The sequence below is a fragment of the Dasypus novemcinctus genome, chromosome 11 (genome assembly GCF_030445035.2).
Source record: "Dasypus novemcinctus isolate mDasNov1 chromosome 11, mDasNov1.1.hap2, whole genome shotgun sequence".
In the NCBI taxonomy this organism is placed as follows: domain Eukaryota; kingdom Metazoa; phylum Chordata; class Mammalia; order Cingulata; family Dasypodidae; genus Dasypus; species Dasypus novemcinctus.
The window spans coordinates 15,196,321-15,220,042 of NC_080683.1; the positions used below are offsets into that span (position 1 = coordinate 15,196,321).

The window sequence follows — 23,722 nt, forward strand, 5'->3', positions numbered from 1 at the left end:
GCAGCTCTATTTTCTGCATGATTTTTCTGTAAACCTACAACTTTTCTAATTAAAAAATTTAAAAAGGAAATTTTAATAAACTATGGACGTCAGCTAAAAATAAAAAAAAAACAAACACTTCATGTGGAACAATATTTACAGGGTTTAAATAGTCTGCAGTCTCTTTCCCATGCCTATTAACTTCTTGGGTAATTTTCCAGATATAATCTATGCATATACAAACCCATATATTTAAAACATGGTAGAATATACACACTTCCACTCTTACATTTTCTTCCACTAAATGTATCTTCCAAGTCTTTCTGGGGTCACGTTTTATCAAGCCTAACTTTCATTAACTGCACATTTGAAGGATGGCTGCCTAAAATCGAAACACTATTTGAATCTAAAATTACGTTTTCCACTATCACCAGAATAAACTGACGAGGGAAACAAATTATTTTGTTCTCCGACATTCCTGCAAGGAATTGGTCACAACCTAGGGCAAACCCCGTTAGTGCGTCAGTGCGTCGTAACTGGCTTTTTTTTTTTTTAATGAAAAAAACATTGATACATCGCGGGTCGGTAAGTGTGAGACTTGTTTCAATTACCTGTGCGCTAAGCACTAAAACTGGATTTTTTTTTAAATGTTTTTTTTTTCTTTTTTTTATTAAGGAGCATGGTTCATAAATACAGAAAGAAAATAACCCCGATGATGCTCTCAGAAGGCTTTAGTCCAATTAAAACAGGCCAGGGCGAATGCACAAAGATGAATAACAGAGTAGCCAGTATTTAGGGTCCCAAATTCATGCAGGGCAGTCACGTCCTCCAGATCTCAAAGCTGCAAGGGGCCGCGAACTTCAGGAATCCACCGTGTGCTACCGAGAAGGTGCAGCAGCTGCCTCCGTCGAGCCGGGGTCCTCCCCGCCGTTCCTCTACCTGAGTCTGCCAACTTGTGGGCCCAGGCCTAGGGCGGCGGCGCCGGGGGCTCGGTCGAGTCCGCCGCCTCCCAGGGCTTGGGTCTCCGCGGGAGCTGGGACGCCGTGGGCTCGCCGTGGGTCGCTGCGATATGGCGCTTCTCCAGGCCCGGAAGCTCACGGCCCTGCTGGACCAGATGCAGGAGTTGCGCCAGGGTCACCGAGGCTGGACCCGACTCCGTGGGTGCGGAAGCCGGGCCGCACAGAGAAGACCTGCGGACCTCCGCCATGTCTGGCCGCAAAGCCTCATGGACAGCAGGGAGGCAAATACTTCCGGGTGGTGTGGCGGCAGCCACCATCGGAGGAAATGAAGGCCGGCCCAGAGAAGGGTTAACTCCTGAGCCCCCAGATCCGGTCTGCGCAAATACACTAGCCTACTGCAGAATCCCCGACCTGCAATGTGCTTTGAAAGAAAATGCGGGCGACTCAGTGAGCATGCCCACACTCCCGTCTTGTGTGAACTTTTGCTTTGCATTAGAATCTCTTGCTACTGAGAGAGACCTACTTTCCTGCACACATAGAAATCCGCATGTACAGAGACACCTGCATAGACACAGAGCAGAACGACAATCCCCATTCCTAGCTGCCGGTGATGAGTGACCGACTCCAGGTCAGAGCCCCACTGCTCCCTTCCCATTTCTTGCCAGCTGACCCTATTCAGGGTGTTGCCAAAGGGGATGGTAGAAAATGAAGGCAGGTCAGGTGTGTTACACCTGAGGATCATGGTCTCAAAATACAGAAACAAAACAACCCCAATGATGCTCTCAGAACGCTTTAGCCCAGTTGAGATGGGCCAGGGTGACTGCACAAATGGTGAGTAACAAACTCGTCAGTGTCCAAGGTTCCGAGTTCACGCAGGATAGTCATACCCTCCAGATCTCAGATTTCAGAGATGCAAAGGGCCTTGAACCTCAGAAATCCACTATGTGCCAATAATTCTCCAGTTTCTAAGTTACCAAAAACTAACCTGATCTGGTGAACACCACCTTAATCAGATAATTAGAAACTTAGTTACTATTACCAGGACATTTGATGCTCTGAGAAGGACACATCTCTTCCATAGTATTCCTACCAAAAATATTTACCCTTCTTCTAATCTTAAGGAAATAATTGGACAAACTAAAGGGACATTGTGCAAGATGGCCTGAACTCTTTTCAGATGTCCATATCATAAAAGACAAAAAAAGAGAAAATGAAAAAAAAAATGACAGAGAAATTATCCCAGAGGAAAGGAGCGATGACAAATAAATGCAATGGGTGATCCTGGATTGGAGCCAGGCTGGAGAAAAAGTAATAATAAAGGACATTTGCTCTTGGAGAAATTTGAATATGATCTGTGTATTAGATGATGGTATTATAGTAACTTCAAATTTCTTTTTTTTTTTTTTTAAGTAGTACCCGAGACTGAACCCAGGACCTTAACATGGGAAGCAGGCACTCAGACACTGAGCTACACCCACTCCCAACATTAAATTCCTTGATTGTGATAATTGTGTTGTGGTTATGTGGGAGAATGACATTGTTCTTAGGGGATACTGAAGTACTGAAGTCTTCAGGGGTGAAGTGACATGGTGAGAGTGAAAACAAACTGGCATGATTGTTAAGAATTGTTAAATTTAGGTGAAGGTTTGAAACTTGTCAAAATAAAAAGTTGAGTTTGAAGGGTGGGTGTAGACTGGAGAAGACTGTCTAAAAGAAACAGACCACACTGAATGAAGGAAGAACTCATCCTTCTCTCTGTGGCCTGGGTTAGTTCCCTGGGAAGTCTCCTGCAGTTCTTCCACTAAGGATTTCTTCCTAACTCATCAGATTCACATTCTTTCTCAGATGTCCTTGGCCCCAGTTCCACTCCCAATGTCCTGATCTCTGCACTTCATCACCCAAGTACAAGATGAAAACATATCCATGGGATCAGAAGCAACTTTGGTTGTCCTCCCAGGCACAATAAGGATCAAATTTGCTCAGAATTAGGGAGTGAGGTGTGTGTGTGCTAGTATCTCAGTGTACCTAGTCCAGCACCAGTGGTGATCAAAAATTGTTAATTAAATGACTGACTGAATCATAAACTCAAGGAAAAAAGCTTGAATTCAGCTCAATTCAAGCCTTGATTGACAGCCCACCATGTGCCTTGCACAATGCCAAATGCTTGGCATAAGACTCTTGTCCTCAAGGACAGAAGTAAGTTATCATAATTATGATATACATACATCATTCAATCTATAAATAATTGGCCCCTGGTGTGGTAACAGTGTTAGGTGTCGCCTGAAATAAGGAACCCATACATTAAACTGGTATTTGATCTTATGAGTACACACATGCATACAAGATGCTCTCATGTCAAACGTCAGCCTGCTGTGCTGGCCCAAACCTGGCTCTAGAGCTAGACTGAACCTGGGTCCCAATCCCACCTCTAGTACTTACAACTTGCGGGACTCATCTATGCCCATCTATAAAAGGAGGTGATGATAGTGCCTGCCTCGCAGGAGTGTTCCCCAGATCAGTGGGATAATGAATGATGCTCAACAAAGGTGGCATTTGTATTCTTATCAGATGAGTGATTATTATGGATCTCTTCCTGCTCACCCCTCCAGATCCTCTCTCCACCTTGTCCACTTAGCCTCCAAGGATGACTACAGTGCACTCCCTCACCCTCTGGCTTCTGGGTTTGGGTCTGCCCCAGCAGTAGGAGTTAAAATACCAAGAAGTCAGGAGCTTGTGGGGTCAGCACTGGCTGGCTGGTAGGGTGCTCTCCAAGTAGGTCTCTGGCTTTGGGGTCCTGACAATTCTCCCTCTCTCTCCTCTTCAGGCCAGTTCTTAGCTCTAGGTGCTGCACTGTTCCTTGGGACTTCCCTTCACCCTGCCCACACTTCTGTCAATAGTTCCTTTACTGAAGTTTCCTCAAATTACCCAACCTAAGTGTGTCATGTTTCCAGCCCAGACTTACCAATACTGGAATTGGTCCCAGAAGTGACCACAGGAAACTGACTCTAAAAGCAGGAATCTGGGAAGCGGATGTGGCTCAAGTGATTGGGCTTCTGTCTACCATATGGGAGGACCCGGGTACAATCTCTGTAGCTCCTGATAAAGGCGTGCCTGAACGGCAAGCCAGCGCCCCCAAGTGAGCCACGCAGCAAGATGATGACGCAACCAAAGAGAGACAACGGGGAGAGTCAAGGTGAGATGCAATGGAAACCAGGAACTGAGAGGGTGCAAGTGACAGAGAAACTCTCTCCACATCGGAGGTCTCAAGGAACAAATCCTGGTGAATCCTAGAGGAGAAAATGAGAAGACAAAAAGGAACATGGACACAGAAGATGACACAGCAAATGGACACAGACAACAAAAACAGCAAAAACAGCAGGGCGGGGGGAGGGGGAGGAAAAAAAAACAAGATTCTGGGATTGGATTGGCCGTAGATCCAAGAGTGCAAGGCAAGCTTCCTTGCCAAGGGGGAAACGCACCCAGGTAATCAATGGCATGTAAAAGTATCACCATTATTCAAATTATCACTGGGGGTGGCATAGATTGAGGTGTAGGGGGAGGGGTGGGGAGCTGGAGTGGCTGTGGCTCTTAGTTGCTATGGTGACAATAGTGATTATAAAGATTATAGAGTCATTTGGCCTCTTCTGATAGCACAAGGAAGGCAAACGGGAAAGGAGAACTGAAAGTTATAAATGTCTGATGGAGAATGTGAGTGAAAAATCAGAAGCCCTTAACGGTAGCTTGAAGGAATTCCCCATCTTATGTAGTCACAGGGCAGCTAATTAGATGCCCAGGTCACTCTCACACTAAAGTAAGGGCATAGAAGGGGAAGGAGTGAGACCCTGAGGGGCAATGGGGACATTTGGGCAGACACTGATGAGGCTGAGAACTTTGAACCCCCAAATTGACCCGAAATTCTCTTGTCTATGGAGACAACCCCCTCTTGTATGGCGCCTGCCTCCCAGAAAATCAACCTCAGAACCCTCTCCCATCCTTCCTGGGCTCCAGGCCCATCATGAGTTAGATCCTAGCAGAGCCCAGGTGGAGAGGCACAAGGCCCGCTCTGAGGGGAGAACGCCTGGTTACAGACCTTGCCAATCCACCTTGACAGGGGCCATGGGAGCATGTGTGGGAATGAGTTCTAAGGGAAGCAGTCCAAGGAGGATGGAATGCAATGCTCAATTTGGCCAAAGGCATTGCCATGGATGCTCACTCAGGATCTGGGACTTAATGTGTTGACTTGAGCCCCTGGGAGGGGCAGTAATAGCCTGCTGCGGTTGGCTAATGAAAGCCTAGGCTTAATGGTAGCTTACAATCAATGAAGTTGAAATGCCAGCACTTCCCTGGCATACCGTAGGGGAAGGAATCCACAGTGTCAGGAAGATGAGGATAGCTGGATGGCAACAATTATCTGCAATTTGCTTAGCTAACTCTAACCCCATGTTTTTAAGGGGCTCTTTACCAAAGCAGTAAGAAATGCATCGATGAGAGGTATCAGCATCACCTGTAGGTTAGAGATGACAGTGGGGGACACTGCCATGGAGCTGGACTCCCTGAGTTCATGAGAATAACAGTATCACGGCAGTGTAAAGGCCAGGGAGTGGTGCTTAACAGCCTAAGGAAGGTGGAAGCAATGACCCACAACATTCATGGGGCTCAACGGTGGTAGCGCTGTGGGCAATGGTCGGCCTCTTTTCCCAGCACCACAGAGCTTGCTCAATGGTTGTGGCAGCAGGGAGGAAAATCTGCTTTGGCTCAGTAACATAGTCATCCCCTCCCCAAAGCTGATCTGGCTGTGGTCAGTGCTAAATGTCCAACCTACTTACAACAGAGGTCGACCCCGAGGCTTGGACTGGGCTCCCTTCTCACCTGGTTGAGGATTGCTTGGCCATGGAGGGGGCTTTAATTTATCCTCACAAGGGTAGACCCAAATTCCAGGTATGGATTTGCCTTCTCTGCCCAAGGTGCTTCTGTCAGCACCATCATTCATGGGCTTACAAAAGACCTTATCCGTCAGCCCAGCATTGCTCATAACACTGCCTCCAACAAGGGTCCATGTTTTATAGTCAAAGAAATGTACGAATGAGTTCACACCATGGAATTCACTGGTGTTTGCTACGTGCCCCACCACCCAGAAGCCACTGGCTTGACAGAATGGCGATTGGCCTGCTGAGGGTTCAGTTACAGTGTAGCTGAAGACTGCCCTTTACAAGGTGAGGGTGCACAGCTCCAGGATGCGGTGTATGCTTAAAACCATCACCAGGATCATATAAAACCAAGACGCACGGGTGGCAGTGGCAACCTCACTATGACACCTAAAATCTAATAACCCTCTGGGAGAATTTTTGTTACCCATTCCCATAACCTTGGACTCAGGAGATTTGGAGATCTTGGAAGCAGATTCTCAGCCCCAGGCAGACCTTCAGATGATGCCAGTCCCAGCCCAAATCTTGACTGCCCCTTTGTAGCAGTTTAATATTATTGATGAAATCCAAAAAGAAATATTGGATTATGCTTGTAATCTGATCTGTACCTGGGCTTGATTGAGTTAGGATTAGGGCGTTGAGTGTGGCAAAGGACAGAGTTAAGGGTTTCTGATGTTGTAGTTTTGATGTTGGAGTTTGATGCCGAAGACTTAAGCTGGAGCTCCAGGAAATCAGCATGCAGAGGAAAGAGAAGCCAGCCCCAGGAAGGACAGAACCTTGAACCCAGAGGAAAGCAAGCCCCAGGAGTGTAGGAACCCAGGAAGCCTGAGCCCTCGCAGACGTGGGCAGCCATCTTGCTCCAAATAGACTAGTGAGGGAAGTAACTTATGCTTTACGGCCTGGTATCTGTAAGCTCCTACCCCAAATAAGTACCCTTTGTAAAAACCAATTTCTGGTATTTTGCATCAGCACGCCTTTTGACTGACTAATACACCCTTCCTGAGAAACCCTGAACCAGAACCACCCGGCAAAGCCACTCCCAGACTTCTGACCTTCAGAAAGTGAGATACTAAATGTTTCTTGTCTTAAACTACTGAATTTGGGGGTAATTGGTTAGACTATAGCACTTCCTTTACAGACACTTGCCAGAAGTCACAGGTGACACGCCTGCCCACAGCCCATTGGTCAGCACTGACTCACACAGCCACCCCTAGCTTCCAGAGACACTGATAAATGTAGTCTCTCTTCTGAGTGGCCATGGACCCAGTTAAAAATTAACTAAGAGAAAAAGTAGATATTTGGGGACAAGAAGTAGTCTCAGTCACAGCCATCTGGGTGAGGGAAAATGCCTCCAATCTAGGCCAGCCAAGGCTGCCTCCGCTTGACCTGAAATTGTCCTCCCACTCTTTCTGCACTGCAGGTATGTTCCTTCTTCCCTGCTGAATATCACAGCTCTTCAGGACTCAGAATATTTCACGTTCTTGAGTTTTTGGGAATCCTGAGAACCTTTGGATTTCACAGAATCACTTATCAGAGATATACGCTTTTTTTTCAGATTAATTTTTTTATTTCTCTCTCCTTCTCCCCCCCCCCCCCCGCACCCCTCCCCCCGCCCCGTGTCTGCTCTGTTCCATTTGCTGTGTGTTCTTCTTTGTCCACTTGCATTCTTGTCAGAGGCACCGGGAATCTGTGTCTCTTTTCGCTGTGTCATCTTGCTGCATCAGCTCTCCATGTGCCCAGCGCCACTCCTGGGCAGGCTGTGCTTTTTCATGCGGGGCAGCTCTCCTAGAGGGGCACACTCCTTGTGCGTGGCTCTCCCCTATGCAGAGGGCACCCCTGTGTGGCATGGCACTCCTTGCACACATCAGTACTGCACGTGGACCAGCTCACCACATGGGAAAGGAGGCCCTGGGTTTGAACCCTGGACCTCCTATACGGTAGGCAGACCCTCTATCAGTTGAGCCGAATCTGCTTCCCCCAGAGGTATACACTTTGAATAGGATTCTGTTTAAGACACAATGCAGGTGTGTTTCCTTTCATTTTCTTTTCCCATGCATGAGATTCTTACACAGCTACGATCACACTACATGCACATTTTTACTTTTTGTTTTTAGATTTATTTTTGTTATTTTATTTATTGCCACACCAGCCTGTTGCATTGGCTTGCTGTCTTTTTTTTTTAGATTTATTTTATTTATTTCTCTCCCCCCCCCCCCCCCATTTTCTGCTCTCTGTGTCCATTCACTGTGTGCTCTTCTGTGTCCGCTTGCATTATCTGCTGGCACTGGGAAACTGCGTCTATTTTTTGTTGCATCATCTTGCTGAGTCAGCTCTCCATGTGTGAGGCGCCACTCCTGAGCAGGCTATACTTTTTTCACGTGGGGTGGCTCTCCTTGCTGGGCACACCCTAAACGGGGGCGCCCCTGCATGGCACGGTACTTATTGCGCGCAGCAGCACTGTGCGTGGGCCAGCTCACCACACAGGCCAGGAGGCCCTCAGGATCAAACCCTGGACCCTCCTTATGGTAGACGGATGCTCTATCAACTGAGCCGCATCTGCTTCCCTCAACTCACTGTCTTGCTTGTCTCCTTTAGGAGGCACGGGGGACCAAACCCAGGACCTCCCATGTGGAAGGCGGGCGCCCAACTACTTGAGCCACATCCACTTCCAAATCTTTTTTTTTCTCTTTTTTTTAATTGTATTTTTTGAAGATACATAGATCACAAAAAATGTTACATTAAAAATATAAGAGGAAAGCAGATTGGCTCAATGGATAGAGCATCTGCCTACCACATGGGAGGTCCAGGGTTCAAACCCAGGGCCTCCTGACCCGTGTGATGAGCTGGCCCACGTGCAGTGCTGATGCGTGCAAGGAGTGCCCTGCCACGCAGGGGTGTCCCCTGCATAGGGGTGTCTGCTGTGAAGGGGAGCCCCACGCTCAAGGAGTGTGCCCCACAAGGAGAGCTGCCCAGAGCAAAAAAAGTGCAGCCTGCCCAGGAGTGGTGCCACACACACGGAGAGCTGACGCAACAAAAAGAGACACAGATTCCCAGTGCCACTGACAAGAATATAAGTGGACACAGAAGAACACACAGCGAATGGACACAGAGAGCAGACAAGTGGGGCGGGGGAGGTGAGCAGATGGGGAAAGGGAGAGAAATAAATAAAAAATAAATCTTTAAAATATATATGTATATAAAGAGGTTCCAATCATTTTTTATGAATTTTTGTTAATTTTGTTACAGGGGTCAGGTATTGAACCCTGGACCTCACATTGAGAAACCAGCCTCGACCACTGAGTCACATGGGCTTCGCTGAGTTTTTTTTTTTAGTTTGCTTGTTCTTTGTGGTTTTTGTTGTTGTTGTTGTTGTTGTTTTTAAGAGACCCTGGGGACCAAATCCAGGATGGCCCACAACCTGGCACTCACCACTTGAGCCACATCCACTCACCAGTAAAAATGGAACCACTCCCAATCTTTTTTTATTAACATCATAACAGAAACATTCTTCCATGTCATTCCAAGCTTTTCGGAAAGAATCAAAAATTGGCTCAAGCATCATCTAAAGTACTTTTCCTTATTTGTCTTTTTATCCCCAGTGCAATTTCTGGCATAAAATACAGGACCAATAAATGTTATTGAATGAAAGGATGAATGGACATTTTAAGGCCTGCATAATATTTTACCATATTGAAGCACCATAGTATATTTAGCAATTTCCTTATCATTGGGCATTTAGGTGCTTCTAATTTGTTATTATAAATAACACTGTAGATTTTTATTTGATAAGTGGAATGGGTGCCCCACCAATATTACAGGTAGAGAATTCTACTTGATATTTTTGTACAGTGCACACATATTGACCCCAATTCGCCCCTCTGGTTGACACCTTTCAATGAGTATGTCAGATTTACAATTGGTAATTATTTGGTAATATCAGCAATCCTCTCTACTGCTACTTTTACTTAATTTCCGTTTTCATATTCTGTGTGATTGATTTCAGCTTAAGTAGGCTCTGGTGTTATCCCTGCACCCGTGAAAAGGAAAAGAGCAAGGAGAGGGATAATGTAGACTGAGCACCTACTAGGTGCTCCAGGCACTGGGGCAGACACTCACGTTTAATTCTCCCCAGGGCGCATCTCTGAAATGAACTGAGCCCCACCTCCAGTCGCAGAGCTTTGCTTTTCTGAGCTTCACAGTGGATGATAAGGCTTCGTGGGGTCTCCTTAGGTGAGACGTCTGTGACCCGGGCCTGGCTCACCGCAGCCAGCTGGCGAAGGACTGGCTCGGTCCTGCGGAGGAGCCCGGGGAAAGGAACGTGCTCGCCCACGGCCAGCGCGGCCGGCGGCCTCGGGTGCAGGGCTGGAAGGCGCCTGCATCCGCAGGCGAGGGCACCAAGGGTGTGGGATCCCCGGGGCTCCTGGCAAAAGGGGACCGACGCGAGGGGCAGGCTAGGAAAGCGTCCAGGCCGAGCTGCGGCGCGGCCTTCCGGGGCCTGGAGCTGGAAGTGGGCGAACGCCAGGGGAGCTGCGGCCGCGGGACGTGGCCGGCGCCGGGACATCTTGCTGTCCTCGGATCCTGGAAAGGTCTTGAAACCCGAAAGAGGGCAGAGGGTCCCGCCCCCCCGACCACCCCCCACCCCTACCCACCCCCACCCCCACCCCAGCTGTAATGTGGTCACGAGCCCGGGCCTGCACCTCCCAGGCTGGAGGACAGGAGAGTCGTTAGGGACACCTGCCTCCCTCCCTCCCCCTCCCGGCGGGAACCCACCGCGGCTCTGCGCCCCCCTGGGCGGGCGCCCCAGCGCGCACGTGGCGCCCGCCGAGCCCTCCGCGCGCCCGGGCGGGAGAGGGGGGCAGCAGCCCCGCGCCCCGCGGGTTCGCCCGGGAAGTCATCGGAGCGCAAGGACTCGGTGGCTACAACCACCGGCCAGACAAACACAGCGGGCCTGGCGAGAATACTGAGGGCCCGAGCCAGGAAGGAACAGCCGCCCACGTAAAAGGGATTCCACGTAATGAAGGCCGCGTCGCCCTTAATGGGAACAAGGATTGTCCAGGAAATAATCCTGGGACAACTGATTGGCGTTTTGACCGGGGGGAAAAAAACCACAGTAATTCAGAGACCCATACTGTTTGATTGCACGTGTCTGAAATAGCTAGGAAATGCAAACTCAGAGAGCTAGAAAGGCGAGCACAGGTTGGGAGGAGCGGGGCGTTAATGCATAATGGGGGGGGAATTCTGGTAAGGGAGGGCGGTGAGGGTGGCACAGCCCTGTGTCTGTGATTGATGCCGCTGAATTGTATGCTTGGGAGTGGCTGAGAAGGGAAATTTTATTTTGTATGTATGTTTCCACAATTTTTTAAAAGAGGAGCAACTAAAGAGACAATGACCATTAAGAGCAATACGTGATCCTTGATTGGATCTAATACTGGAGGAGAAAAGGCTCAGAGGGACATGCTGGGACATATGCGAGGCAGCCGGAATAACCACTGCACTACGGAACCGAACAGTTGATGGGGCATATGAAAAAAAGTTGGAATACAGACCTTAAAGTGTATACAGTTAAAGTTCTTGAACTTGGTAACTGTCCTTAAGGTGGTTATGTAAGTGAACATCCTTGTTCTTAGGAAAAGTAGCAGGAAGTATTATGTGTTCAAGAAGCATGATGTCCGGAAGCGGACTTGGCCCAACGGATAGGGCGTCCGTCTACCACACGGGAGGTCGGAGGTTCAAACCCCGGGCCTCCTTGACCCGTGTGGAGCTGGCCCATGAGCAGTGCTGATGCGCACAAGGAGTGCCGTGCCACGCAGGGGTGTCCCCCACATAGGGGAGCCCTATGCGCAAGGAGTGCGCCCCGTAAGGAGAGCCTCAGTGCAAAAGAAAGTGCAGCCTGCCCAGGAGTGGCGCTGCACACACGGAGAGCTGACACAGCAAGATGATGCAACAAAAAGAGACACAGATTCTGGGTGCCACTGACAAGAATAGAAGTGGACACAGAAGGACACACAGCAAATGGACACAGAGAACAGACAACTGGGATGGGGGGGAGAGGAGAGAAATAAATAAAATAAATCTTAAAAAAAAAAGAAGCATGATGTGCACAATCTATTCTCAAAAGCTTAATAAATAGATAAATAGATGGATAGATAGAAATGAAATGACAAATGTTGCAAAATAACTGAAATTGGTGGATCTGGTTCTGGGGGGTATGCTGGAGTTCCTCTGTATGGGTTTTATATGATTTTTGCAACTGTCCTGTAAGTTTGAAATTATTTCAAAATAAAAAGTTTAAGGAGAGAAGCGGATTTGGCCCAATGGATAGGGTGTCTGCCTACCACATGGGAGGTCCAGGGTTCAAACCCCGGGCCTCCTTGACCCATGTGGAGCTGGCCCATGCACAGTGCTGATGCGTGCAGGGAGTGCCCTGCCACACAGAGGTGTCCCCTGCGTAGGGGAGCCCCACGCGCAAGGAGTGTGTCCCATAAGGAGAGCTGCCCAGCACGAAAAAAGTGCAGACTGCCCAGGAATAGTGTTGCACACACACGAAGAGCTAATGCAGCAAGATGACGCAACAAAACGAGACACAGATTCCAGGTGCCTCTGACAAGAATACAAGCAGACACAAAAACACACCGCAAATGCACACAGAGAGCAGACAACTGGGGGCAGGGAAGGGGAGAGGAATAAATTTTTTTAAAAATTTTAATTAAAAAAAAATTAAGGAAGGGGAAAAAAATGTAATTCAAAGGCATATCGTCTCCCATACACCAAAACTAATTCCTGACATATAGTTAAAAGTGAGCAGAAAAATTAAACCATATGAAAAATATGAGAATGTATCAATTCTCTAGAGGAGGGGGTATTTTCTAGGTTTAAAAGGTATGAAATAATATGCCCAGGGTATATGGTAATGTCTATATATACTCATAGTGGAAACAAAAACAACAGCTGGGGGGGTACTGGGCTCCTGGCCGGGGGGTCACTGTTGTGGGCCCTGGGAGAGCAGCGGCAATCCTCCAGGTGCAACGGCAAGAACCAGGAAGGAAGGAGGGCCCAACAGTGGGCTCGTGATACTAATGGTTACACTTTTGAGCCTATACACCTGCAATAAGAACAAGGCCTAGAGTAGCATTGTGCCTGGGGGTTTCCTCCTGACAGCCTGCATGTTACTCAAAAGTGGCCACTCTCACAGCCAAACTCAGCGTGTAGATGCGATGCATTCCCCCCAGCGTGGGACATGACACCCGGGGATGAGCCTCCCTGGCACCGAGGGATCACTACCACATACCAGCTGAAGAAGCAACTAGAAAATGACCTTGAATCAAAGATTCAATGCGGAACAGCAGAATATACCTGTCTACATATAATAACATGACTTCGGGAAGCTGTTTGACCTAATGTAAGGGGGAAATGGAAAGGAGAAATGAGATTATAAGGCTGTGAGTCTCTAAAAAAGAGTCTGGAGGTTGTCAGAAGGAATACCCCTATGTACAACTGAACAGAGTCTAAGAGACAGATAAGGTAGATACAACCCCAGGTATTGGTTCTTTTGAGGGATAAAGAGACCCACGGGTTCTATGGTCATGGCAGAAGGGGTTCACTGCCATGACAGATAGCCCTTCTTTGGACCTGGTGTTTCTGCGTGATGGAATTGGACTCAGAGGGAATCTCTTTTCACAAGACTTGCATGCTACTTTATTGGAATTGTAGTCGGTGCTGGGTTTAAGATATATGTAGGGGATTTGAATCTCTGGACTGATAATATGACACCCAGGCCCAGAGCCTCAACAGACTTCAGCTCCTACACTTTGATTTATTGGACTTACTCCACTCAGCTAACATGGAGTTGAAGAAGGTCAACCACCACAACATGGAGCCTAGAGTGTCTACAACTGGAAGCGGGAGGAGTGCATCCAGTACCCATATGGAATCTAAGACCTCACTTGACATAGATGTGCAATGGACACAACCAATCCAATGTCCACAGAGAAAATGTGGAATGGGTGTGGGAACGGTAGCCATGGTGGCTGCTGGGTGTGGGGAATGGGAGGAAGAGATGAGATGTGGAGGCGTTTTCGGGACGTGGAGTTGTCCTGGATAGTGCTTCACGGACAATTACGGGACATTATAGATCCCCCCAGGGCCCACTGGATGGAACGTGAGAGAGTCTGGGCTATGATGTGGACCATTGACTATGGGGTGCAGTGATGCTCAGAGATGAACTTACCAGGTGCAATGGATGTGTCATGATGATGGGAGAGAGTGTTGCTGTGGGGGAAGTGGGGGGCGGGGGCGGTGGGGTTGAATGGGACCTCATATTTTTCATAATGTAATTTAAAAAAATAAATAAATAATTTAAAAAAATAAAAATAAAAGGTATGAAATAAATCCCAATGGGAAAGATGGATATGTTGGTTCATACAGAACAAAAAGTAAATAAACAAACAAATGAAACACTGTTTTTAAAAAGTGAAATTAAAAGGAGTCTATGAATTGGGGAAAAGGCTGCAGCAATTGCTACACAAAGGACTGATATTTTTAATATGCAAAAGCGCTTACAAAATTGGTAAGAAAGGCACTAAGAAGTGAAGAAAGTGATAAACTGACAATACAGAAAAAGAAACTAAATGGGAAACTGTCATAATCAGAGAAGGATACCATTTTTAACTGATTAAAATATGATGGAACATAAATTAGTATAACAGATGTGTATTAGGGAGACTTAAAATGCTGAGGCCTTTAAGCCAATAATTTTAGGGAATTAATAATTTTAAGAAAATAAGTATATATCTGGAGAAGATTTTATGCACAAAGATAGTCATTGCCCCAAATTGGAAAACCCAAAATCTAACAATAAAGGAATAGCTAAATGAACTATGGCACACCTGTGGTTTTATTTTTTAATAATGTTTATTTTCCTGATCTTTAAAATAATACAGTTCACTGTAGAAATGTTGAGAAATAAACTATTATAAAGATGCAAGTAAAAACTATCCAAAATCCGAATAGACAGAAATAACCATTGCTAACATTTGGTCTGCTTCCTTCCAGGAATATTTATGCAAAATAATTTCTTATACAAAATTGGGTCTATGTTTTCTATTTAGATTTGTATTTTAAACTTTCTGTTGTATGTAACTACATATGCACATGTATAAGGAGAGAACATTTATGACTTCTTACTATGTATAAAGAACTATGCTAAGCCCTCTTAATGGACTATTTTGTTTAATTCTGACAAGACCTCTTTGGGATATTAATATCCTCATTTGACAGATGAGGCAATTGAGGATCAGGGAAGTAAGTAATTTGCTGAAAGCCGTAAAACTACTAAGTGATGAAATCAGCATTGAAATCCAAGTATCCAACTTCACAGCCCACCCTCCTAACCAAACTATTCTACATCATAAGGCATTAGACATTTTTTGGAAATGTGATTTTAAATGCTACAGCATAAAATCCACTAATATAAATGCACTAAACCTTAATTCATTTAACCCTGATCCTAGTGGTAGACATTGAGGTTGTTTCCAATTTCTTTCTTTTTAAAAAATAATACTTCAAAGGACATTTTTGTGTATAAAGCTTTGTTTTAGAATGATTGAACTCTTTATTTCATTAGGGTATATGCCTAGATGTGAAATTTCAGGGTCAAAATGAGAGTTATTGCTGAAATTTAATGGAGCCATTGAAAATGACAATTATAAGGTTTAGTTTAATAAGGAGCTTGTAACAACATGGGGAGAAGTTTACTGGGCCTCTTTTGAGTTATGCTAAGGCCAGTCATCAGGAAAGAGTTCAAGCTTTGGCTCTGCCATCTGCTGGCTGTGTGTCCTTGGGCAGATCACTCAACCTCTCTGAGCTTCCATTGCCTCATCTGTGAATAGAACTCAGAGTGGTTGAAAAGATCAAATGAAGTGCTGTATGTCAAGCCCCTGACACACTGCCTGGTGCCCTGTGTGTCCTGTAGATTGTAGCTGCTCTCTCCCAGGGCCAGTCACCAGGAAAAAGCTTTGCAGACTGTGGAGTGTTCTCAAGACAGGAGGGAGAGGGGGCATCTGGCTCCTGGTGTGGGAATGGCACCTGAGGACGCTGGCCCGTGAGAAAGGATTGGTTTTGGGTTCGGGGTGGGAGGGGCCCCTCGCCCCGGGAAACGGCTGCGTGGTGGAGCAGCTGGGCTGCAGCTGGGGCTGCGGCCTGGGAGGGGGGCTTGCGGGCACCTCCTCCGCCAGCCCGCGCCTCGGTCTGCAGCTGGGCCCTGCCTCCTCTCGGGGGGCCATGGCCGGGCCGTGGCCGCTGCTTCTCCTGGCCCTCGGATGTCCAGCCCTGCCTGCAGGTGAGCCCCCTCCTGTCTCCCTTTGGTCACCCCAAGCCCACCCGCTCATTCGGGGCCTCCCTCGGGGTGGGTGGCATGCAGGGGGCAGAACAGCAGCAATTTGGGGCCCCCTGGGGGGAGTCCAACAGAAGCCCACTATCCCTTTTCCCTCCGCCCCTCCGCCGCCTCGCTCTGGTCGTGGGGCCCCAAGTCCTGCTCCCAGCACCCACTGCACCGGCGGGGAAGTCGGCCACCTCTTGGAGGGATAGAGAAATAAGAGCAAGCTGGATGCGTGGCCCCGGGCTTTGGGGACAGGGCAGCCAGGGCTGCCTTCGTGATGTGGAGGTGGGACATGGGCAGCATCGTGCGGTCCCCTGCTGTCCTTCCCGCCCCGTCAGCCCCTTCCCTCAGGGAGCCCCGCTCCGCCAGCGCTCAGGGTCACACTCACTCCCAGATCCCCCATATCACAGTGGGCTCTTGGTGATGTCCAAGGTTTCTACCCCCAGCCCTTCAAAACTCAAAGCTGGAGCTTCGCTAATGTTTTGCGGCAACACCTCCAGCTTCATCTAGAAGCATGTGCGTGTTGGCACGGGTGTGTGTGTGGCAGGGGAGACCCTTGGCCTTTGCGCCAGGAATTCTCCTTGATCTGCTGCCGTGCCGCCGGCCCCCAGCACGTCACAGGCGCTCTCTCTCCCCAGGGAGATAAACTACGCCCGGGTGGAGCAGGAGAGTTCATGGCAAGAGGCCTGAACTCTGGGAAGGGAGCAACCAGGGTGAGTGGGAGCGATCCTGAGAGGGTACAAGGAGGAGGTGGAAGCTGAACTCAACCTGGAGAGTGTCTCTATCAGTACAGCTGAAAAGTCTCCGGGACTTGAGGGGCGCGGAGCTCACTCCCAGCCTTCCTTTGCAATACCTTATTAATATTAATTCTAATATTACTATTGATAATCATGATAATGTCGGGCCATTTTACATTTATGACCTTTACTCTTTACAACACTTTTACTGGGCTGTTATTATCCCCATTATATCAATGCAACAATTGAGATACAGTAAATTAAGTGAAGGAGTCAATGGGGCCAAATCTTGGTCATCTTTCCAGGTAGGGTGATCTCTGTGAATAAGCATGGGATTGCGAGTCATACAGATCTGAGTTCAAAGTCTAACTGGATTATTTACCAGGCACATGCTCCCGGGTCAGTTATTTGACCTCCACTTCCCCACCAGACTCCCCCCGCATACTAGAGCATTTCTTGAGCCGGGCTGCACTTGACACATCCTGCAAATTTATTTGTAGGTTTTAACCTTTGAGATTTTACTTACGTGAAAAAATACTCAGATATTGAAAAGTAACACTGTTATATATTAAATGTCATCTTTACTGAAAAGAAAAAGAGTATGGAAAATCAGGACTATTCCAGAAAATGCAGGACAAATGTTTGCAGTACCCATATGCCTTATTTTTGTTTTTTAAATTATGAACTAATACAGACTTACAGAAAAGAAGTGAAAATAATACAAGCATCCTTGCATTCTTCACCCACCTCTAACAGATGTTAACCACATAACAAATAGTTATGGATACATTTAAAGCCCCCCCTTTGATCTCCTTCCAGATCCTAAATTTTCTACCTTTCCTCCCCAGAGGTAAACAAATCTTCCAGTGTTGGAACAACGTGGTATTTCGTTCATGCATCTGTCTTCCCAAGGCAGGAGTTCCTTGCAGGCAGGGACAGTGTCTTACTCAATATTGTATCCCTAGTGCCTGGCACAGAAAGGGGCTCAGGTACGACAGATGATGGATCGACATACAGATGTAGATGGAAGGAAGAAAGGATTCAAGGATGGGTGGATGGGTGGATGGAGAGATGGAGGGCAAGAAGGTAAATGCAAGGAGGAAGGGAAGGACGAGCGGTGACAGGCTGGCTAAGAGGATGGACAGAGACCAGAAGCCTGTCCCAGGTGAGCTCCTGGCTTGGGAGGGCGGGGACGGAGCCAGCGCCGCCTCCCCACGCGCATGCTCTCTTGCAGGTGTGCGCGCCACGCCCTTCCCCTCCCTGGCCCCGCCGATCACGTTGCTGGTGGACGGGAAGCCGCAGACCCTGGTGGTGTGCCTGGTGCTCGACGTGGCGCCGCCCGGCCTGGACAGCCCCATCTGGTTCTCGGCTGGCAACGGCAGCTTGCTGGACGCCTTCACCTACGGCCCCTCGCCCGCGGCGGACGGCACCTGGACCGGCTTGGCTCAGCTCTCCCTCCCCTCCAGGGAGCTGGCAGCCTGGGGGCCTGTGGTGTGCCACACCGGGCCGGGGGCCGGGGGCCGTGGCTGGAGCACACAGCCCCTGCAGCTGTCAGGTGGGGGTGCAGCCTGGGCCCCCGCGGCTCTTCTCTGTCCCTCCGTACACCCTGGAACCGGGATATGGCGGGAGGGAGGGCAGGCGCCAGGCCACGGGGGCACGTAGGGGTCCACGCGCAGACCCTCCAGGCCGGATGATGCTTGGAGCAGGATGGCCTCAGGACCGTGAATCCTGGGGTTTGTGACTGTAATATCTGCTTCATATCTCGGGTCTGCTACTGGACTTCCAAGAGATAATAATGCATCCTCAATCCTGTGGCCGATAAATATATTGCCCTATCTATCTATCTATCTATCTATCTATCTATCTATCTATCTGTCATCATCTATCTATCTCCCTATGAGGAAAATACAATAATTAAAAAAATAAACTGGGAAGCGACTGTGGCTCAAGCAACTGACTTCCATTTACCATATGGAGGACCTAGGTTCGATCCCCGGGGAAGTCCTGGTAAAAAAAAAGAAAAAAGGCATTCCAGACCTGCGTGGTGAGGCACAGGCCCCCACGCGGCGAAGTGACACCCCAAAAAGACGATGACACTACCAGATAGAAAAATAATAATAACAAAATAAAATAATAAACGGCCATCACGTCCTGCCTGTTTACTCAGTGCTAGGCACTATACTAAACCTTTCCACTTGGGAGGTAGGTCCTATTATTTCCCCCATTTTACAGAAGGGAAATGGAGGCACAGGGGGTTCTGTAGCGGGTCTGAAGACAGCTATCGCTGTCACTGACCAGCTGACTGACCTCCTCTCCCTGGGTTGCCTCAGTTTTGTCATCGTTTCACATGGGGCTGTTTGCTGAATAAACGTCCAGCCTTCCGGAGGACGCTGTGAAGAGAATCGATTCCTCGTGTGTCAGAGCTGAGGCAGCTCAGCCTCCCTGGGGCCCAGACAGGGCCTGACAGGAGGGAGGGAAGTCTGGAACCTTCAGAGCACTCACAGCAAGTGGCTCGGGCCTCCCACTGCTTGTCGCTGTCCCGGCTCTGGGCCTGGGCAGCACTGGGCACGTGGAGGCGCCGTCCCAAGGACTCACTCCCTTCTCTTTGGCTGACAGGAGATGCTTCCTCAGTGAGGACCTGCATCCCGGAGCCTGTGCGGGGTGAGTACAGGGGACGGGGGACCGAGGGGCTGGAGGCCAGGCCCCCGGGCCCTGGAACTTGGGGTGTCCGGCTCTGACCTGACGGGGGCAGGCAGGTATCGCCTGAAGAGGCTGCCCGGCTGGGGTGGGGCAATGGCCATCCTAGGCCTCAGTCTGGCTTCGGGTAATACGGGGGTGGACTCCAGCCTGATCCCTGGGCACCAGCGAAGCAACGCCGTTGAGAGCCAAGAGGAGGCTCTCCCTGGGCACCCCAGACGGATGGTGCATGCATTAGAGCCTTGTGGGAATGGGAGACTGTCTGGGGTAGTGGAAAGAGCACTGGACTGGGAGTCATGAGATCCCTGTTTCGGTCCAGCTCGACTTCCTGACCAAATTGAGAACTTTGAGTTGAGTACACTCCCCTGCATCAGATTCTAATCTCTGCCTGACCTCTATCCCCCTGGTTGTTGGGGAATAAAAGAAAATGAAAGACTAGGAAGACATTTGTTATTATTACCAGTAAGAACTGAGGTTAGACACCAGGAAGAACTTTCCTGGAGGAGGAGAACAAAACAGGGAAGGACGACTGGCAAGGGCAGAGACAAGCCTCTGGGTGGGGCGGAAGTCAAGCCAGGAGGATCCTACCCCGCTCCTTCTTCCGCAGGGATGCCGAGCCGGGCCCTGCGGCTGGCGGCGCTGCGCCTGCTGCTCTTCAAACTGCTGCTGTTTGACGTGCTGCTGACCTGCAGCCGCCTCCGCGCTCTGCGCGCGGCGCCCACGCACCCAGACCCGGCGCCTCCCCCGGGGTGCCCGGGGCTCCCCGCGCGGCCCAGGGCCCCGCGGACCCACTGCCTCCTCTTGCCGCCGCCTCCGCCGGTCTAGAGTCCCTGCTTCCCACCCGCTGGCCTTCGCCGCAGGGACGGAGGGACCACGCGCAGCCCCGGGACCGTCCAGATCCGGAGCCCGGGAGCCCGGGAGTCCGGGCTGGGAGGAGGCGATGCTCTCCCCGCACTGAGCCTGCGCCTGGCGCTCGGGTCATTTGTCTATGACCTGCCGCCGCCTGCAGACTGGAGCTTCCCCAGGGCTGGGCCTGTCTTCCCCCCTCCTATTCCCTCATTTTTTTCTAAAGGAAAAGACTGCCTCTCCCATCAGACTGGGAGCCCCTGGAGGAGGAGGATCCCAGAACCAGACATGCAGACATCTGAGGTGATGAGAACTGAGAACAATTAAAGGAGAACTTAAATTACACAAGCAGATGAAAACTATTTTGATTTCTGCCCTGGGAGGAGGGAATTTGGCAGATTTAGAGGAGACGGAAATCTGGGACAGACGGAAATCTGTCCCACCCCAGTCTCCTTCCCCCGCTGGCCCCACCAGCACCCGCTCTCCTCACTCCGGCCCACCCTGTGTGAGAGGCCAGGCAAGAGAACCCAGGAGCGCAGGAAGGTGGGGTGCTGCGCCCCATGTGAAGTCTTGTACAGAGACTGGACAGAAGTGAACGGCCTGGGTTCCCAGGTAACGGGATCACGTCCAATGCCAAGAGTGTGGATGGTAATGCCAAACTTACACGTCACTGGTCAATTAACAGTCACTATTCATTTGACAAATATTCATTGAGCATCAACCCTGAGCCAGAGAGTGTGTGTGTGTCTTCCTTAAGGGGGTTCTGGCACTGATACTATATGAGGCTCCCACCCTGGAGGGTAACCCGTGTGCCCGCTTCTCCAGCTGTGGCAGGAAAGCCAGCCATTCCGAGCGTTCCTTGTTCCCTTCCAGTAATCACGCCAAGAATCCTTGGGTGCCTTCGCGAGTGAATCCAGGCGTCCCCTGGCACCGCCAGTCTGCTGGGTCTTTGGCCCCCAATCTGTCTTCCGCCGCTCTTGTATATTTCCAGGCTTCTCCAAGGTGAGGGTGGGGGGTTATGCTCCCACATTCCCCCCTCATGTACGGTGTCATTGACACCCCCAGCTTTTCTGAGCCTCTGTTTCCTCTCAACTGCTGTTCCACAAAAACCTTCACTGTCTCCTCTGCTTCCAATCTCTTGCCATCCTGTAAGAAAATACCCCGTCCTCTTTTTTTTTTTTTTTTGGCTTCTTCAGGGAGGGGATCCTGTAGCTTCAGGGTTGAATCTGTCCACAATCACCATAGGGCTCGTGCCTTCCTTGACACACAAGATTGAGGGATTGACTGGAGCAGATGTAGCTCAAGTGGTTGAGCACCTGCTTCCCATGCATGAGGTCCTGGGTTCAATTCCCAAAACCTCCTAAAAAAAAAAGATTGAGGGATTGAGAAGGCTGGGTCCCAGGGTTTCAGCTATAGACTCAGACTTTCTCCAACCACTATCCCTTCCCAGCTGTCAACCCAGGCCTCTTGCTAAACTAATTCTTCAGTAAATGTCCTCTCAGAGGCTTCCATTTGGGGCTTCTTAAAGCTTCTTCTCCCTTAATCCCATCTTGCCCCAGTTCCACAACCTTGCCCCGAATCCCCACTGTGGCTGGCTTACTGGACTCTCCCAGGAGGACTCTCTGCCGAGCTCTGAGCGCCGCTTCCACCTCCCTCCAAGTCTTAGCAAGCTTAGAGAACCAAGTGGAATGCTACACACTGCGGCCTCTGCCTAGCCAAAGGGCCTCATCACTGACCCAAGAAGCTAAGGTCAGGAAATGTCAAGTCAAAGGGCCTTTTAAGTCCTCATAAAATAGCATAAATATCCAGCCTCTGGGAAGGAAATAAGGCACTGGGGAACAGAGTTTTATGTGCAAAAATGCAATCTGCAGACAACTTCCCAGAGAAGTAGCCTTGGTCTGTGTGTCCATAGAGCACTGAGCTCAGGGTAGCTTGGAGCAGCCCCAAAGATGGAGAGAATACCCCCTCTTGTTCACAGGACAGGTTGGAGTCCTAATGAGCACTTCCTTGTTCCAGGCACCTTGTTCTGGCTGGGGAGGTGGAAGAGAAAGGTAATAGTAGCCAAGTCCCCTCAGGAAGCTCACTGTCCAAAGAAATAAGTAACACAAACAAGTAAAGGGGACTGAGATTACATACTACAAGGAAAATTAATGCCGGAAAATTTTACAGACTGCCAGGATTAGTTAATTTGGGCTCCCCAACAAAAGAGAATCCTAGCATAGCAGTTGAAAGGATCACTTTCACAACACACAAGTAGAAACTAAAGCACAGATAGGAAGTAATCTGTTCTAGTTCTCCCTGGGACAAAAAGCACTAAAAAAACTGAAGGCGGGGAAGCAGATGTGGCTCAAGCAATTAGACTCCTGTCTACCACCTAGGAGGTCCAGGGTTTGATGGGCAGGGCCTCCTGGTGAAGGCAAGCTGGCTCATGTGGCAAGCTGGCCCACACGGAGTGCCGGCCTGCACAGAGCGCTGCCCTGCCCAGGAGTGCTGGCCCAGAGCTGGAGAGCCGATGCAGCAAGATAACGCAACAAAAGAGACACAGAGGAGAGATAATAAGAGACAGCAGATCGGGGAGCTGGGATGGTGAAAGAGAATGATCGCCTCTCTCCCATTCCAGAAGGTTCCTGGAGCCACCTAATGAGAATACAAGCAAACACAGAACACACAGCAAACGGACAGAGAAAGGAGACCATGGGGTGCGGGTGGGGGTGGGATAAATAAATAAATCTTAAAAAACAAACAAAACTGAAGGCTAGAGAATGCTTAGTCTCCACCCACTGTGCTTACCAGGTGATCGCAATAATAATAATAACAATAATAATAAAATAAAAAGCATGCTCCGAAAGAGTTTGCTGACCCTTTACAGAAGGGAAATGATGTTGAAGGAGGCAGAGAAAGCTGCGGAGACAGGCTCCCCTACACCTGCCAGGAGCAGCGCACCCGGCCCCTCCCACTCAGGCCTCAGGTCCCCCTCTGCCTGGTTCTCCAGCCCCTCCAAACCTCCGTTAAGGGGTGGAAGAGAATTTGCCATAGGGCGTCTAGGACGCCATCCGTTCGCTCATTGGCCAAGGCCGAAAGAAGCTCGCCCTCCCATTCGCCAAATGGCGCACCCCGACAGAGCCCATTGGCCCTGACGGCCGTGGGCCGTCCTGGGCTTTGAGGGCGGGGGGCGGGCGAGGGGCTCGCTGTTGCCGTGGTTAC

The 23,722-nt window shown here is 49.5% G+C and overlaps 1 protein-coding gene across 1 annotated transcript; it reads left to right on the top strand.

The window, feature by feature from the left end:
- The first annotated feature begins 17,316 nt into the window (after positions 1-17,316).
- Positions 17,317-21,245, top strand: PTCRA (pre T cell antigen receptor alpha). Its single transcript, XM_004451345.5, has 3 exons — positions 17,317-18,530; positions 19,592-19,636; positions 20,280-21,245. The coding sequence occupies exons 1-3, from the start codon at positions 17,999-18,001 to the stop codon at positions 20,495-20,497; spliced, it is 795 nt and encodes a 264-aa protein (XP_004451402.3). The 5' UTR covers positions 17,317-17,998; the 3' UTR covers positions 20,498-21,245.
- The last annotated feature ends 2,477 nt before the right edge of the window (positions 21,246-23,722 follow it).

Bases quoted from the DNA above. Each gene is read 5' to 3' on its own strand.
- PTCRA (XM_004451345.5), top strand. From the start codon at position 17,999: ATGGAAGGAAGAAAGGATTCAAGGATGGGTGGATGGGTGGATGGAGAG. The intron at 18,531-19,591 runs GTGGGGGTGCAG...TTTGGCTGACAG, and splicing joins ACAGCCCCTGCAGCTGTCAG to GAGATGCTTCCTCAGTGAGG. The intron at 19,637-20,279 runs GTGAGTACAGGG...CTTCTTCCGCAG, and splicing joins CATCCCGGAGCCTGTGCGGG to GGATGCCGAGCCGGGCCCTG.